Source organism: Rhagoletis pomonella, unplaced genomic scaffold (assembly GCF_013731165.1).
Source record: "Rhagoletis pomonella isolate Grant_MI unplaced genomic scaffold, Rhpom_1.0 Rhpom_scaffold_00004, whole genome shotgun sequence".
Lineage (NCBI taxonomy): Eukaryota > Metazoa > Arthropoda > Insecta > Diptera > Tephritidae > Rhagoletis > Rhagoletis pomonella.
The window spans coordinates 58,120,828-58,137,651 of record NW_023458558.1 but is presented as its reverse complement, the minus strand read 5'-3'; the positions used below and the strand labels follow the sequence as shown (position 1 = coordinate 58,137,651).

Below are 16,824 nucleotides of genomic sequence, written 5' to 3'. Positions count from 1 at the left end.
GTTTATTATTTGCCAACCGGCATACCTTGTAACGATAAAGCATTTACAAGTAAGGATGTTGATTTTCCGCCATCCACTAGCTTTCCAAATATTGCAGCCCTTTCCCAACAACATTTGGCACGTTTACCAGTGGGTTTGAAAGATGTATGTGAAGGGGACATTTTTTCTTTACCCCAAATTATTTCAATGGTGTTTAGCATGGGGGAATATGGCGCTGAACTTAGCCCTTGTACTCGTCCATTGGAAGCATCAACCACAGCATTCTCAATTCTGGAGTTACATGGAGCGTTATCGCATACCAAAACTGAGTCCTCCAGGTGGTTTCTCTGGTCTTCCCAACGATGCAATGCTGTGGCTATCCATGCAGCACATGTTTCGGTTTTGAAGGAACCCCTCTGTCGATCGATAGTCTGGCCTTAAGCGCATTGTATAGTTACTGACAGTGTCGAATAAATGATTTAAACAGATTAAAGCAGGTCATTATGAACTACAAATCAACCAAACCTTCAAAAGGGCATTCTTTGATGGAAATGTGGTATGTATTTATCATTGGTAAAGCTTTTTCGGAATTTGACTGGGATCGTTTTTATCTGAATATCGGCCTGCTATATTTTCTTGACTTCTTAACTAACTAACTTACAGGCAGGTTCCATGGGAAATTGGACCTCAATGCAAAAATTATTTTCTTTATAAAACTAACAAACGTGTGGATAAGAAATATGTAAAAATCTTGAACCAACCAAAAATAACAAATTAAAGTTTTAAATGCATTTTTATTACCTTTCTTACGTTTAGAAATCAAGTTCAAAGTAAATTCTTTAAATTTTAAATTTTTTTAATGTAGGTTGTGTTGAATGCACTGTCAAATAATTTGCGATTCATAATTCAAGTGTTTGGTAAGAAAAATATATAGTAGAATTCATCTGATTTTAAAAAAGTTATGTTATATATTAAATTTTGTGAGTGGTTAATCTATATTATGAGTCATTATTAAGCAGTGGGACAAGAGTCCACAAGTGTCCAGAGTGACAAAAAAAGGTAAAAGTTGTTATATTTAATTACAGAAGTTGAGGTTGATCTCAATGAAATTATTATGAAACGAATTTTATTATATAGGTCTTAAAACAAAGTTATCGATAACTTAACACACTTTTCTAACACATAGTTATTATCAAAATACTTTTGTAATTCTGCCGAACATTTGGTTGACTTTTTTAAAACTCCACCATGAAATAATTACACTGGTCTACAAATTTCAACTTTTTTTCTGCGAATAAGACGGGACCTGGTGTTTCTGAACGGATTTTTCGTGCTGAACACGAATCCGGGGTCAAAAATGTCCCATCACGTCACGTTTATAGAGCTGAACCCTGACGTGGTACAACTGTTGCATATATCAGAAATTAAAGGCTAAACCGTGCCCTTTCGAATGAGCCCTATGCCGAATTGATCGCGTGCACCCTTAAAGCAGGGGGTGTATTTGTGTTTAGGGGTGCAGGAAAAATTGATCACAGAAAGAATTTAATCTTAAACGATCATAGAAAATTAATAATGCCAAGGTTTTAACTATATTAAAAGTCGCTGATTACGAATCTGCAGTTAGATTTTAAAAATTTAAGATGACGGGTCGAATATGGTGGATATAAAAATTGGACTCCTAGACACAAATACACCCCCTGATCTAAGGGTGCATGCGATTAATTCGGCATAGGGCTCATTCGAAAGGGCACGATTTAGCCTTTAATTTCTGACATATACAAAGTTTGTAGCACGTCAGGGTTCAGCTCTACAATTTTTCAAAAATGGCCAAAAACGCTGTTTTTAGGGGTTTCAACCCCTTTTTTCTCGAAAACGTGACGTGATGGGAAGTTTCGGACCCCAGATTCGTGTTCAGCACGAAAAATCCGTTCGGAAACACCAGGTCCCGTCTTATTCGCAAAACCCTTGTAGACCAGTGTTATTATTCTGGGTCTCTGCCCTTTCGCATTTCCAATTGACCATTCACATTTACAACTGGAAATGGTGTAGTTATTAGGCTATCCGTGCAATCTTCTGATGTAGGGCACTACGCTCCCTACACCTTGCCTGTGCAACAGATAAGGCCAAATCTGCTTTGGCCTCGTACTCTAAGGAAACGGCGTTATAAAGAGGCAGGAGTCCATCGATATTTTTTTAATGTAATATCATGAAAATCTACTTGAAAAAACTTGGTTCATAGATATTATAAATTTTTTTTATTATGGCGTTTTCGTTTTTACAAAAATGTTGCCTTCTCCTTGCCCTCTTCTTAGTATTTTCCACACTTCTGTAAATGGACTGGAGAGTAGAAAATAATTTCTCTTAGTCCCATAGAATTTCATTCGATTGAAACATTAGAAATCACACTGTAACAAAATGACGAATAGCATAACAGAACTAGGTATAAGTGTTAACATATTGCGTGGCCAGCAAAAAGTCTAGCATACATATACATATCTCGAACTTTACTCTTCTGCTAAACTATGTTTCATAACTTTTATTTCACTCAACTACGTTGCTATAGCCAATTATGACAACTTTCCGATTCAACTTTTTGCCTTTTTCGCCTTCTTTTCTCCATTTCAAATTCCAATTCATTTCACAGCATGCAAATCCAATAATAGCAACAGTTCACAAGCATTGGACCGTAGCCAGTGGAAGTTGTCACAACTTCATAAATATTTTTACAGTTCTTTTTGTATTTATGCATACGACTGCTTTGTTAAGAATTGAAGTACATATGTTTTAAATTATAAACATACTTAAAATAAGTCAGATATGAAGGCTGACTTTATGTTAATATACTAGTGACAATTTCAGAGGATATATAAAAGTAGAGTAAAAATTCACGCTTGAAGTTGAGATGTTTAATGTAGAGGAAGTCTTTAAAACTGTGACCCAGGTAATAACACCGTAAACCATTTTTCTTGATCAGGTCATCTTTCCAAAATATTAACATTTTAAGTTTGCTTAGCAAATGAAAAAAAATTCAAACTTCAACATGGAAAAAGTTACTCATACGCCATGTACGAGTACGGCCATCTACGGCGAATGAGTAAGATTTATTTCTCGCTCCCATTTAATACAAAACATCCCTACAAGACAGCTGAGTATCATATGAATGCTCATATTATCATTATCACTAATTGCAAGAGTGCTTATCAAAGTATTCAGTTTTGCTCAGACCATGGGAAAAAACTGTGTACTTTCCTCTAAATGTTGTCATCAGAAAGTCCTCAGTACTAATAGTCAAACAATTCATTTATGCCATACTACAAAAACATAAGTGTAAATGTGCTAGAATTTTTTCCTAAAGTGCTCAGCAATATCTTTTAGGGATTATTGCACATTTTAATTTGACTACTCACAACTAGTTTATTTATCCATCGCTTTCCATCGTTAGTAGCTTTAATTTTTTTGCAAAAGAACAGGATTTGATACAAATCGAACAAATTTAAAAAAAATCTATTTTTTTTCTTTTCCCTATTAAAATTAGATTTTTTTTTTGTATTTAAATGGAGTGGTAGCACGCACTTCCAAGAATATTTTCATTCGGATTCGCTTATGCGAATGATTTGCATCATTTTAAATATCCACATCCAATTTTGCGAAAGTTCTGCGAATGCAAATGTTCAACAAATTCTGCTAAGCGTCTTATAAGGGTCATTCCATAGTGTTTGGTGAACACTTTACTCTATAATGTAATTTATAACTATGTTCTCGGAATTTATACAACAACGAAAGAAATTTTTTAACCTAGAACGGTAACTAATGTATAAAAATGCTTTAAAAAAAAATATCAAACACTTTTGTTCCAGCTAGTATAAAAGGGAACTAGTTTCAAACTATCCTAAAAAAAGACTCAGTCTACATATAACGGGTGATTTTTTTGAGGTTAGGATTTTCATGCATTAGTATTTGACAGATCACGTGGGATTTCAGACATGGTGTCAAAGAGAAAGATGCTCAGTATGCTTTGACATTTCATCATGAATAGACTTACTAACGAGCAACGCTTGCAAATCATTGAATTTTATTACCAAAATCAGTGTTCGGTTTTTTCCGCTTTTTTATCGACAAATTTTGTTCAGCGATGAGGCTCATTTCTGGTTGAATGGCTTCGTAAATAAGCAAAATTGCCGCATTTGGAGTGAAGAGCAACCAGAAGCCGTTCAAGAACTGCCCATGCATCCCGAAAAATGCACTGTTTGGTGTGGTTTGTACGCTGGTGGAATCATTGGACCGTATTTTTTCAAAGATGCTGTTGGACGCAACGTTACGGTGAATGGCGATCGCTATCGTTCGATGCTAACAAACTTTTTGTTGCCAAAAATGGAAGAACTGAACTTGGTTGACATGTGGTTTCAACAAGATGGCGCTACATGCCACACAGCTCGCGATTCTATGGCCATTTTGAGGGAAAACTTCGGAGAACAATTCATCTCAAGAAATGGACCGGTAAGTTGGCCACCAAGATCATGCGATTTGACGCCTTTAGACTATTTTTTTGTGGGGCTACGTCAAGTCTAAAGTCTACAGAAATAAGCCAGCAACTATTCCAGCTTTGGAAGACAACATTTCCGAAGAAATTCGGGCTATTCCGGCCGAAATGCTCGAAAAAGTTGCCCAAAATTGGACTTTCCGAATGGACCACCTAAGACGCAGCCGCGGTCAACATTTAAATGAAATTATCTTCAAAAAGTAAATGTCATGGACCAATCTAACGTTTCAAATAAAGAACCGATGAGATTTTGCAAATTTTATGCGTTTTTTTTTAAAAAAAAGTTATCAAGCTCTTAAAAAATCACCCGTTACAAGGTGTTCCAGTGATAACTGCTTTTCTTTTGGCAGGTGATAGGGGAGGTCTGGGCGAACAAAAAATTATATATGAGGTGGGGTCTAAAATGCAGTAGTTCTAGTAGTAGTTCTCACGACTTAATGAAAAACCCCAATGAAAAACGACCTAGGAAGCTTTTCTAGCTAACTGTATCAGCTCTTTAGAAAAAAAATATTTTAGGGTAGTTTTTTCTTTTTAGGGAAATCTGGGAACTGTAAATAAAAATTTCTAGAATCCTTGACCATGGCGGCCATTTTGTTATTAAAGAGCCCCTATTAACCTATATTTTTTTTTTTTTTTTTTTCAAATTCATCATGAAATTTCCTGCAAATTTGCAAAATATGTGTTCTACAAACTTTTGGTTTTACTCCAGAAAAAAATATATCTGCATTTAATGCTCCTTATTATTAAAGCAGATGTTTTTACTCTTGTTTTATCTGCTTTTCATTAATTTATTTTCAGCATGAGTTAATTACTGCGCGAGGCACTTTTTACAGTTTGGTTAAGTGAGGTGAAAACCGAAAAGTTGTAAGCAGTTGAAAAACAAGTTTTGACAATTTTTTGGGGAGATGTCGACTCTGGAAAGTTTAAAAGCCGTTTGATGAGGCTGAATTTGAATCAAAGTGGAACAATTTCCAGAGAGATTAGGCACGATTACTTGCTTATTCCAAAAAATAGAAAAAATCCGAAATATAATTGATAGAAAATGTTTCCAACTAGTCTTTGAACTAGTTATTCATAACCATATTGAAACTTATATTCTTCTTAAAAATCATGCCAAGTTTCAAATTGATATCTCTAAAACTTTAACTAAAATTGAATTTTTGATGTCCTAGATTAATTAGCTGATCGCTAGTGTGTATTAAAAAATGATAAAGATTTATATCTTTATCATAAAAAATAGAACAGAATTAGATAGGTTTATAAAGATCTTCGATACATAAAGCATTTAAGGCCCTCTTTATTTTTTATGAATTTGTGTATTAGTAAATTGCGTGTAAAAGATATTTGGTAATTAGGAAAAATATCAACTTCTCCTGGAAACTCAATTTATAATCTTAAAACTCGACTGTATATATCGCACATTTTCTTGAAAGGTGTATCAATTCAGTATTTGTCGTTTTTGATACTGTGCGTAAAAGATATTCAAAGACCGTATATTTTCCTTCCATAAAAAGCGGAAATTAAATTTGTTTGTAATTTGAAAAAATCCGCACTTATGCATTTACAAACAACTTCTACTTACTTTCTAAACAATATTTATTAAAAGTTGTCGATGTATTGAAAGGGGGTAGCAAAGACTTTGAAAGCACATGAATACCTAATATCCAAAAGCAAGTCAAAGCTTTTCAAATTTCTTACTCATTAGCCTGAAAGAGTACGAAATTCCACAAATAGCTTATTACCTTGTTACCAGAACGAATCTTTTTGATGGTAAAACTCTTTTGTAATCAATCATTTTTCATTTATTCAATTTTCTCAATCAACTACTGCAGCACATCGGTAACCACTTTACCAGACCCCAAAGCGCGCATCACTCATACGCCATGGTGTGGCACACCAAGCACGCTAACGACAGGCAAGAACCAAAAGAATGCTGACAAAAGCGCGTACGCTACATTTAACAGTTGAATGGGTTAAAAAAAAAAATCGCGCTACTCACGCTTGTGTACGTACGCTTGTGCAAAAAAAAGTTTATTTCTCATGATACTAATGCGTATACGTACATGTGTATGTATGTATAAACAGACATGTCTTCTTCTTTTCCTTATGTATATCGCGCTCATACATAAGTATACCCTAAGGACATTCTTATTACGATTGCAACTTATCCGTATTCATATTTATCCAATTCACTGGCTGCGCATGAAACTTCTTGACGAAAATTTCCTAGAAACTGTAAAACTTTGCAATACCCTTCGCCCTCTTGCTCACTGCTACGTTTTGCTTCAACTCTGCTAGCTTTACGTTAGGGAGCCCGTACAGTAGATAGTTGCGAATATTTTCGCACTCCTATTTTGACTTTATATTCCATTCTTCGTGCACTGCAAGCGCATTGTGGCTCTGTTGTTGCGGTGTTGGCACTGCTGTTGCAGCTGCTTGTTTGCATATCATTACCGGCAAATTGCAGGAAAACTATGCCAAAATGTTTTGGATTGGAATGCAGCCAACGCTGGAAGAATGTATGTATGTAACAACGTTTTCTTATGATAATCGCTGTCCAAACTATGAACGAACCATGCAGGAAAGATGGCTTAGTTTAAATGCCAAATATATCTACATATACATATGTGTGAAAATATTATTCTCAATAATAATGAAATGCTAAACTTACCGTAAATCAATATTTTTATCCACAGGCAGGCGATTAAGGAGATTTAGTCTTGAATGTATATTCAAAGCCATATTTATAGTATGCCACCGCTGCCTTTGATGAAGGGATACTACAATATTGAGATACCTGAGGCTGAGTACTGGCTTAGCCAAAATATCAAGCCCGGGCTTACACATTGTGGAATCTTTAGTAATGGCTTCAAAAACTGTCTTTATCGAAAGTAATTGGAACAATATCCTCTTTACTTCTATCTTGAAGAACATGCCCCGGTATTTCACGCTGAAATATTTAAAAGTCTCAAGACCATGGACTACGTGTAGAAAAAAGGTGTAGAAGTAGGAGTTTACGTATTTGTAATGACAGCCAAGCTGTATTTAAGGCATTAGACAAAACTATAATTACTTCCGAGTTAGTTGGGCGCTATGCAAGTATCAATTAATTATGTTAGAAAACATAACGAAATTAGTTAAGTCTGGATGCTTCTGAATCACTCTGGAGTACTTGGCTATAAGACATCTGATCGCTTGGTTAGAGAAGGTTTAGCTTAGGTATTCCTTGGTCCGCAAACAGTTGTAGCATTTCTATCTTAGGCCATCGATGCCACCGTCAGAAACTGGGTGAATATTTCGCTTACCAATGAGTGGAAGGATTTTCATTTATTTTATTAATTTAATCAATTAAAATTTTCGAACATGTGCCAACTTCGGCTGTAAGCCTTCTTAAACCTTATTCTTCTGACAGCCATATTGCATTATTTACTTTGTCTTATAAATTTAAAGTTTAATTTTCAAACAGATTGCAACTGTCTATTTTTTTCCTTCTATATTTTAAGTTGGACCACTTTTAGTACATCAGTGAAAACTGTATTCAATTTAATTCATAAGTTTTCGAGAGATGTGCGTACAAAAATAAAGAGAGACAGACAGAAATTCTAAATATTGTTGATTTGGCTTCTGGTGCTCTAACAAAGGCCGGCCATATTAATTTTTCTTTAATATCTATAATGTACAGACAATGGCCTGTTACAATTTTATTATATGTATGGATTAAGTGATGTCAAAGGATAAAATGCACAAAACAATAATAATATGAATTAATCTATTTGGGTTTTGGTAAAACTATAGCATTTTCATACAGATCCAGTAGACCGTATCCCAATACATACTTTTATGGAGCAGCAATAACGATTAAATGCTCCAATTGATTTTGAACACTTTCTACGAGATAACTTCTTATTTGGCTCTAAAATCGTCCATCAGTTTGATCCGTTACCAAAAGGCTTTTCCAACCGCCTCCTTTGCAAAGTTGTGCTAGTTGTTCATCCCGAGTTCAAGTCTTTCTACGCTTGCCCGCCCATTGACCCAATCGGCGCTCTTTCTTACGTTGTCCACCCACGGGTGCAGAGTGGAACTTTTTTTTCCATATCTTAAGTACACTCTGGACGTTTGCTACCAGATATCAATCTACATCTTTGCAGGAGTTGGCCCCGGTTTTGAAATTAGTTAATTGCTGCTTTGGGGTAAAAGCTACTTTTTTTCGTCGGATCTTTCCAAGATTTCGTCTCTGGTGAATACTTAGTCTATAGTTTCTCTTGCGATAAGACTTCATAGCCGATGCCCTGAAAGCTGATCCGGAGATAGTTGACGCTCATATCAGGGCGGAAATTTTTGCAGATGAGCCAAAATGCACTTAACTTTCAATCGTCCAAGCATGCTTTCGTCGAACCATATATTGAATAGACTCTATATATCCTCGCAGCCATTTTTGAATAGTAAGCATGTCTCCAATTTAAGTTTTGTGTGCGCTTGATATTTATTCACATGCATATTAACATTCAAATGTAGCTACCTAAGTGGGTATTCAGAAAAAAGATAATTTGCCGAATATTACTTACCCGAATTTAACAGAATTCCCAGTATTCGAAACCATTTTTGGCAAGTGTTCCTTTGAGGTCCTTAGAAGAGTATATGCAAATGATTAAATGTAAACATGCTCTAAAATTTTTGGCATTGAATTGCTGAATCGCAGCAAGCTATAAATGTGGCATGCAAAATACCAAAGCAACCAGGCATTGAGTTGTGTGGGCGTAAATTCGATTTCACTTTTTGTTAGCAGCTGAGCAATGGAATGGTGGAAAATGTCAAATGGAAGGGAGTGAAAAAAAATGCAAATAATGAGGGAACTTAATACAAGTGCACAAAAAAAAAAAAAAAATAAAAAATAAAATGATACAAAATATCAATTGCGAATTGGCAGCAGCTGCCGCCGAGTTGGCAAGACTTGGGCTCTTTTGATTTCTGATCTCGAATATGTCTGTCGTTATAGATTTTTTTTTTGCTCTCATATTAGAATTCTGCATATACATATTTATGTTTTGTAAGTGCATAATGTTGAGTCGATTTCTTATTTATTTTTAAATATTTCCTTTGCAGCAAAAATGCAACAAATTTGGAACGATTTCAATGGCACATCTCTAAGCGTGAGCTGTACAAGGAGAATGACACCACTGTAGATGCATTGCTACGTGATATGATCAAGCTGCCGGTGCAGCATGTTGGTAAGTGATTACATAAATATGTACGTATGTAGATACACACTTAACTTAAGGCTTCTGCCATAGTAGTTACATTTTACATCTACATACATACGTACGCGAACGGTACATACAACAAAATTTAATTGTTTGTAATATGTGACTGTTGTAACACCGTTATAAAACCGTGCGATAAAAGCAACAGAATTTCAAAACACAAAAATCAATACACTCACGAAACTATGGGCCAAACTGCGTTTTTAATTTTTTACTCTGACTTCAGTATATTTGAAGGTAATTTGAAATTTTAAAGATATTGTTAATTCAAAAACTTATTTAAAAAATCAGTGCAATGTAGAATAACATTATGATTGCCAAATGAAAGGCATAATCCTGTAGTATTTAAATACGGCAAAGTTTTTGGTTTACAAGGACGAATAGGTATTAAAAATGCGCTTTTAATTCAGTTTTTTTTTAAGTTAATAAAGTAAGAAGGACGAAGTTCGAGGATGTGACGTTTGTGTATCAGTCCTTAGCATTTTTAATTAATTTTTTCAGAAATAAATAATGCAAATTTTCCAGGATATTCAAGTACAAAACTTTAAAAGGACATATTCCATACCCATTAGTCCTTATATAACAAAAAATTTAATATTTCTTAATTCTACAGAATTTTCTACTTTATTTGGTACCCACATATTTATCATGATTTTGGGACTGATATTTTTGAAATTTTAAAGTCCTTCTTAAAAAATCTTGACGTGAGAGAGAAAAACTAAATACGCAGAAAAGTTATTTAACTTTTAGTCTTTACCTTCACAAGGTAAGCCTATTTTGCCCTTTTCAAATAATTTTTATAGTCAGCTTATACTCTAAATAAATTTCATGATGAGCGTATAACTCGTTTAGAAATCAAGTCTTACATTAAGTTCAAATTGGCCCCACTTACCTTGTTAAATGAAGAAGTAATTTTTAGCAAAAACAACCGACTTCAACTCTCAAAAAAAAAAAAAAATATATATACTATATATATATCTCATGATCCACTGACACTACCTTTCCGATGCAAAAATAATTATCGAAATCGGTTGACGTGGTCCAAAGTTATGCTGTAACATACATAAAAAAAAAATAAAAATATTCCGACGAACTGATAACCTCCTCCTTTTTTGGAAGTCGGTTAAAAAGAGCTTTTTGGAAAACACAATCATCCATCCACATTGAACATTTGGAGTTTGTTTGTTTTGAATCACAAAAACTTGATTTTGAATATTTTTCTCGAATTTTTATTGGTAATCAAACAATCGTCAAAGTTAACTCCAAACGTTCAATATGGACGATTGCGTTTTCCAAAATGCTCTATTTCAATTAACAAGTCAAATAGGGTCCATTTGAATGTAATATTAAAATTCTTTCTCGGCTACAAAAACTCACAATTTTCAGTTATTGTCGACAGAATAATTTTTTTTTTAGAGTTTTGCTCTGCTTATATTTATAAATACATTAGATTGCATAACTCTGACTGAATAGAACTGAATAGACTATTTTGGTGGACGTCTTAAAACATAATAAATTTTGCAATCCCGGCGGAAAAACTGCAACTTTTTTTGACTATTATAGATATACATATACAAGTATATACATATGTACAACAATTATACTTCCTAAAATTAAAGCACATATGTGTAAACAATGCTTCAACCAAGTGCTCTTCCTATTTATTTTTGTTGCTAAAGTTTTCGCATAATTAATTTATTTGTCTATTTGAAAGTTGCTTGAACTTCTGCTTAAATAAATGCACACATCCACACATATGTAAGCGCGTATTCATGAGATTCTGTGAAATAAAAATGTTCTCTCATGTTGTTGTTTTAATAAACTTGAAAATTCAGTAGAAAACATGAAGCACGATGTACATTTTAAACTAAATTTCATGTACGAATGAAAGTGATAGTTTTTTAGGTGTATAGTATGCTTGTAGTTACATTAGACTGAGCCTTATTTTGCAACTTTAACCTACAAAGCAAGACTTCCACCAAAATGGCTCACTTGGTCTTAAAAACGTGACCTGCGAAAGAATTTAAAAATCGGATAACGGAAAGACATGCCTCAACGGCGGTAAAGTTCAGCAAATTTATGGAATTTTTCACAAAGTGATCGAAATTGCATATACGTCAGTGGGAAATTTAATATATTTTAATGGAAATTTATGTAGTTTTGCCCCCATGTCAAAATGGCTATAATATTTTTGAACCTCCCCAACTTTTAAAGTTATTGAGGTTTTTTCCATGTAAAACTAAAATTCATTCCAGCGTAAATTAATTAATCACCAAACCTAATCAATAAAATTAAGGGTTAATGGTTAAAAATACATTTTTTTAGTCACGGTTACTTTGAAAAAATGAAGGACAACATCACATAAATTGTCTGAAAAACAAACTTTGCAAAAAATCCAATTCCAAATATTTACCATTAAGTTTAGGTCCAGTGAATAGGACGAACGCTGAAAAGATTATGACTTTGCTTTGTTATCCTCGTTTTTACAGATCTTGTACTGTGAATCGGTGCATAATTTCGCTAGTATATTCAAGAAAAAGGTGCGAAAATATGGAAGAAATGTTAAAAAAAATAATGTTTTTAATACTTTTTTGAAAACAACGTTCGTCCTGTCAAAAATCGTGACAATTATTATTAAATCCGCCATCAAAATTTTTTTTTTCGTTCGAGAAAACCTCTATGATCGTCGTGATTCTTTACGTTATATAGCAAAATTGATTCCCATTTTTGAAATTTTACAACGCTTTTATCAACTTGCAATGTTGTGTGTCCAGAACCTTTAATTGTTGTGGATCCAGAAACTTTCAATGTTGTGTGTCCGACACCAAAGCAAAGCTTTGAAAAGTTCCTATAAAAAAGCATAGTGCATAGCGCGACAGCTGTAGTAAATAGGGCGAGGTAGATGACATCTAGATGTCGCCCTATGTACTACGTTTGCTACAGCGGAAATAGACGACACGCCATTTCTTTAAATAAAATTAATTGGTGCTATTTCATGCTTTTTTCATGCGATTCTATGAACCGGCTTCAGTTGTCAAAAACCTTTGCATTTCCTTCAGTTTTATTTCCAACAGATCGCCTGTAAAGTCCTGTATTCGTGAAGCCCTCCATTTATGAATTTTTTTGAAAAAGATTTTAAGTGTAATTCTAGTAACTTTCCTATACACATAATGATGCTACGAATACCTGTACCTATTCAAGTGAATCAAAATAATAAGCATAATTTTCGGGTAGTTTGATAAATAGTTATTTTCTTCAAAATCCATGATTCTTCGAAACAATATCAGAAACAAACTTCTTTGATGCCTTAAAGTCCAGATATAATATTGGATCTTGAGGTGAAAATGTGTACCTATTCAAGTGAATCGGGCTGTATTTTTAAGTAGTTTGTTCAATTGAAATTGTCGAGATAAACTTAAACTCTATTGGAATTTGACTCCCACAAATGTGTATTTACCAAACACTGGAAAAGTTTTGCTTGTGGAGTTAGGATAAACATTTTCCATCCTTTTTCAAGATGGCGGGTCCTGCAAATAAAGTTTTACGTTCCCAGCAGTGGGTGTTTCAGTCAGTTAAAGGCGTGTCAGACGTGACAATATATTTCGTATGCAATATATTTCGAAGAGGCTGTCAAATTTAGAAATTTCAGAAAGCAGTGTCTTTCGAAAGAGGTTTTCTTATTTCCGAAAGACGCGTTGCCGATTGCACGACAGCACGAGCAAGTTGAAATAAATTTCTGAAATCGATTTGCTCGCTTTGAGTTGCAGTCACAGCTTGCAACTTTCATTTATGAAACTGCCAATGATTTCAATGACTATAAAGTCAGTTAGACCAGGCCAATATATTGGAGGCCTTGGTGACAAAAAATCTAGATTATTTTTTGTATGAATTAAGGATAATTTTTTCAAGTCAATTTTAAAGTTTAGCCCCTATACACAACTTTTTTTTTAAAAAACCATGTTTGAATGGCAAATAAATTTCAAAAGCTACTTTGGGTTTTATAATAGTCACTTGAATTAATTTTCAATGTTCAGTAACGCATTTTGGTGGTCGCCATCGGCCAAAATTTTGTTTTTGAGTTCATCTCCGCTGGAAATATTAAAGAAGGCTGTATTATTCCTTCGTTTACATATTTATGTATATATGTAAGCAAATAGTCGATATGAGCAACTCCACAATATGTAATTTAGCGCTTACTTTTTTGATAACGTTCAGAAAGAATACCCTATATGTATATATTATTCTATATATATACATATACACACATTTCTATTATATTTTCTTATAAATATGCAAAGAAATTTGTGGGAGGAGTTGAGAAATACCTCTAAATAGCAAATATAGCGAGCCATCTGATTTTATCAGGTATTACCAAGAGATGAAAAATGGGAATCAAGGCGTAAGGTTTGCGCTGGGCAAAAAACAAAAATCAACATTCCTGTTTCACCCGAGATTGCCTTAGGATTTTACTTTCTAGCAACTTGCAAGTAATGCAATGCGTTCATATATTTGACCAATTTAAATTTGTTGCTGACTCGTTAATTGATGAATATTTATTTTTTTTTGTCTTTTTGTCTAAGTTTACTTTGTTTTTAATTGGGAAATAATTGTAATTGATTTTGCAACTTTATACTAACATCCATTGGTTTTTTTGTTTTGTCTTTTGTAATACATAAATGTAAAACTTTTTCTTTTCAATCTAACCACTCACTTCTCACACAAGCGTGTTGTTTTGTATATGTATGTACATACTTACTTGCAAATTGTTAGCAAGACACAGTAGCAACAATGTTGGTGGAGTTAAAACAACTCATACTTCAAGCAGCAACCGCTACATTCTGCCGGCTACGTCGAGTTAAATTGCGGTTTGCCTACAAATGTCAAGGTACCTGAATACATACCTACTTTTGTTAACAAACTGTAGGATGCGCCTTTACAAAGTACACGTTGAAAACAAATGGCGAACAGTAACAACCAAATAAGTGCAATTAAGCTAGTTGGATCTGCAATTGCTCTCATAATTGTAAATTGTTGCAGGGCTCTTTTAGTTGGGTTAATTTTTGAAAAGTGCAAATGTATGTATGTACATATGTTTGTTTGCGTAATGAAGAAGATTGAGCCACTTCCTTATGCTTGACTATTTTCGTGTATTTGTGAGATGGAAAAAATATGCGTGCTACTTACTTTGTTAATTATTTAAAGTTGCATGCAGCAACTATATGGGTACCTTTGAATACATACATACATATGTATATATGTATTTAGCATTGGACTAATTATATCACATGTGGCTGTAATACATAGTTGGTCTTGAGAATGTTTCAAGGAAGTATGATATTTTATACAGATCTCGCTTCAAATACTGGAAATTGAATATGTACAAGCCATTGTGCCCCTAAATGATTTACTATTTCGGAAAATGACATTAAAGTTTTCAATTATTTATTAAGTGAAAGATATACAAATTTATCGCATTATCTTTGACAAATTAATTTCTTTGAGAATGTAGCTTAAATGACGAACATGCTCGAATGACACCAGTGTCACAAAAACTTTACCAGCAATGTTTGTTGCATAAATCCGTAATGAAATCAGCAATGCCTAATCGGAAGAAGTTATAGCTGCTATTACAGTTAATATCACATTTTCTCATCAGACTTCCTTTCTAGGCTTCGGCAGGAACCGCACCCGGATCATCTATGTTAAATACTCCTGAGCTGAATTTCTACTCCATCTAATAGTTATTAATATACATTTGTATCTAGTACATACTATGTGCATTAGAGTGTACATACTAGAAAAAAGTTTCGTCGTACACCGTTGAGTATATAGTATATAATTTTGCAAGGCAATTTCGTATTTTTCATGATATATTTGACATTTAAAGTCGGGCCTTAACAATGTTCTTGTTTCGAGGAGAACATTTTTTTGCCCCAAAGTTCTTTGACCTCAATTACCCAGTTGTAATACTTACCCAACAGACTTCAGTTGTTATCACCCTAACGTACACCTTTACCCAGACAACCATATATCAACTCATGGTACGATATACTAGGCACTAATAGCTTTTTAACGAGCATGAGTTTAGTGTCTTGGCGAACATAAGAAGCAGTTTTCCAAAGCTGTCCCAATGCAAAATACAACTTACTAACTGATTCCTTATCATGGTCTGCGCACGTTAGGGTGGTGTTCAGTTTAAAGCCAAGGGCTTTAAGAACTTTCTCGAACTGTTCAACATTTTTATTAAAGTTGGTAAAAAATTTTAAATTTTTTCATATATTTTTGTCCAGCTTGCATTTTTTCAACTACATATAAGAACAAGTTCGCTCTGCCAGTTTATAGGAAAACATTTTCACCGTTGCATCTAATATCCGACATCGAACAAGGCATATAAACTATGGAGGATAACAGAGAAAAAGGTATGGTGGGATGCAAATTTGTTAATAAACAGTCCAAAAGAAAAATGTATACTTCAAGTTTACGAAAAAACATGACGATTTATCAAGCAACATAAGGATTCTATAATTATTACGAACGCAGATAAAGGTAATAGGACAGTGGTGATGTATAAGGAAGATTATAAAGAAAAAATTAAATACCTCATCAGCGACAAGCTTACATATAAAACTATTAGAACTGACCCCACCCAACTATTGATGAGAAAGAATAACAATACTGTGAATGACCTCTACAAAAACCAAAACCTCGATTTAAAACTGAAACATCACTTGATATGCACAACAGCAGTTACAGCAACTAGGCGGCATGGTCTACTAAAAGTCCACAGAAGGAACTATGCTTCGAACTCTCAAAATTCATAGAACAAATACTAAAAAATATCGTCTTCGAGAATTTTAATATAAAAAACTCATTACATTTCAAAGAAAGTAGAAATGATCTATATATTGATGATGATTAAATTCTCATATCCTTGGACGTCATGTCCCTTTTTACAAATATCCCCATTCACTTTGCAATCAACAACATAAAGCAGTGGTCGTGTCTGAAAAAACACACAAAAATCACAAAAAAAAAAATTCTAAC

At 33.9% G+C, this 16,824-nt stretch overlaps 1 protein-coding gene across 1 annotated transcript in view; it reads left to right on the top strand.

The window, feature by feature from the left end:
* The window catches only part of LOC118738274 (extracellular serine/threonine protein CG31145), a 92,544-nt gene that overhangs the window by 36,833 nt on the left and 38,887 nt on the right, over positions 1–16,824 (top strand). Inside the window, exon 5 of the mRNA XM_036469200.1 lies at positions 9,623–9,747. Within this exon, the coding sequence (XP_036325093.1) occupies positions 9,623–9,747 (125 nt within the window). The remainder of the gene's footprint in view (positions 1–9,622; positions 9,748–16,824) is intronic.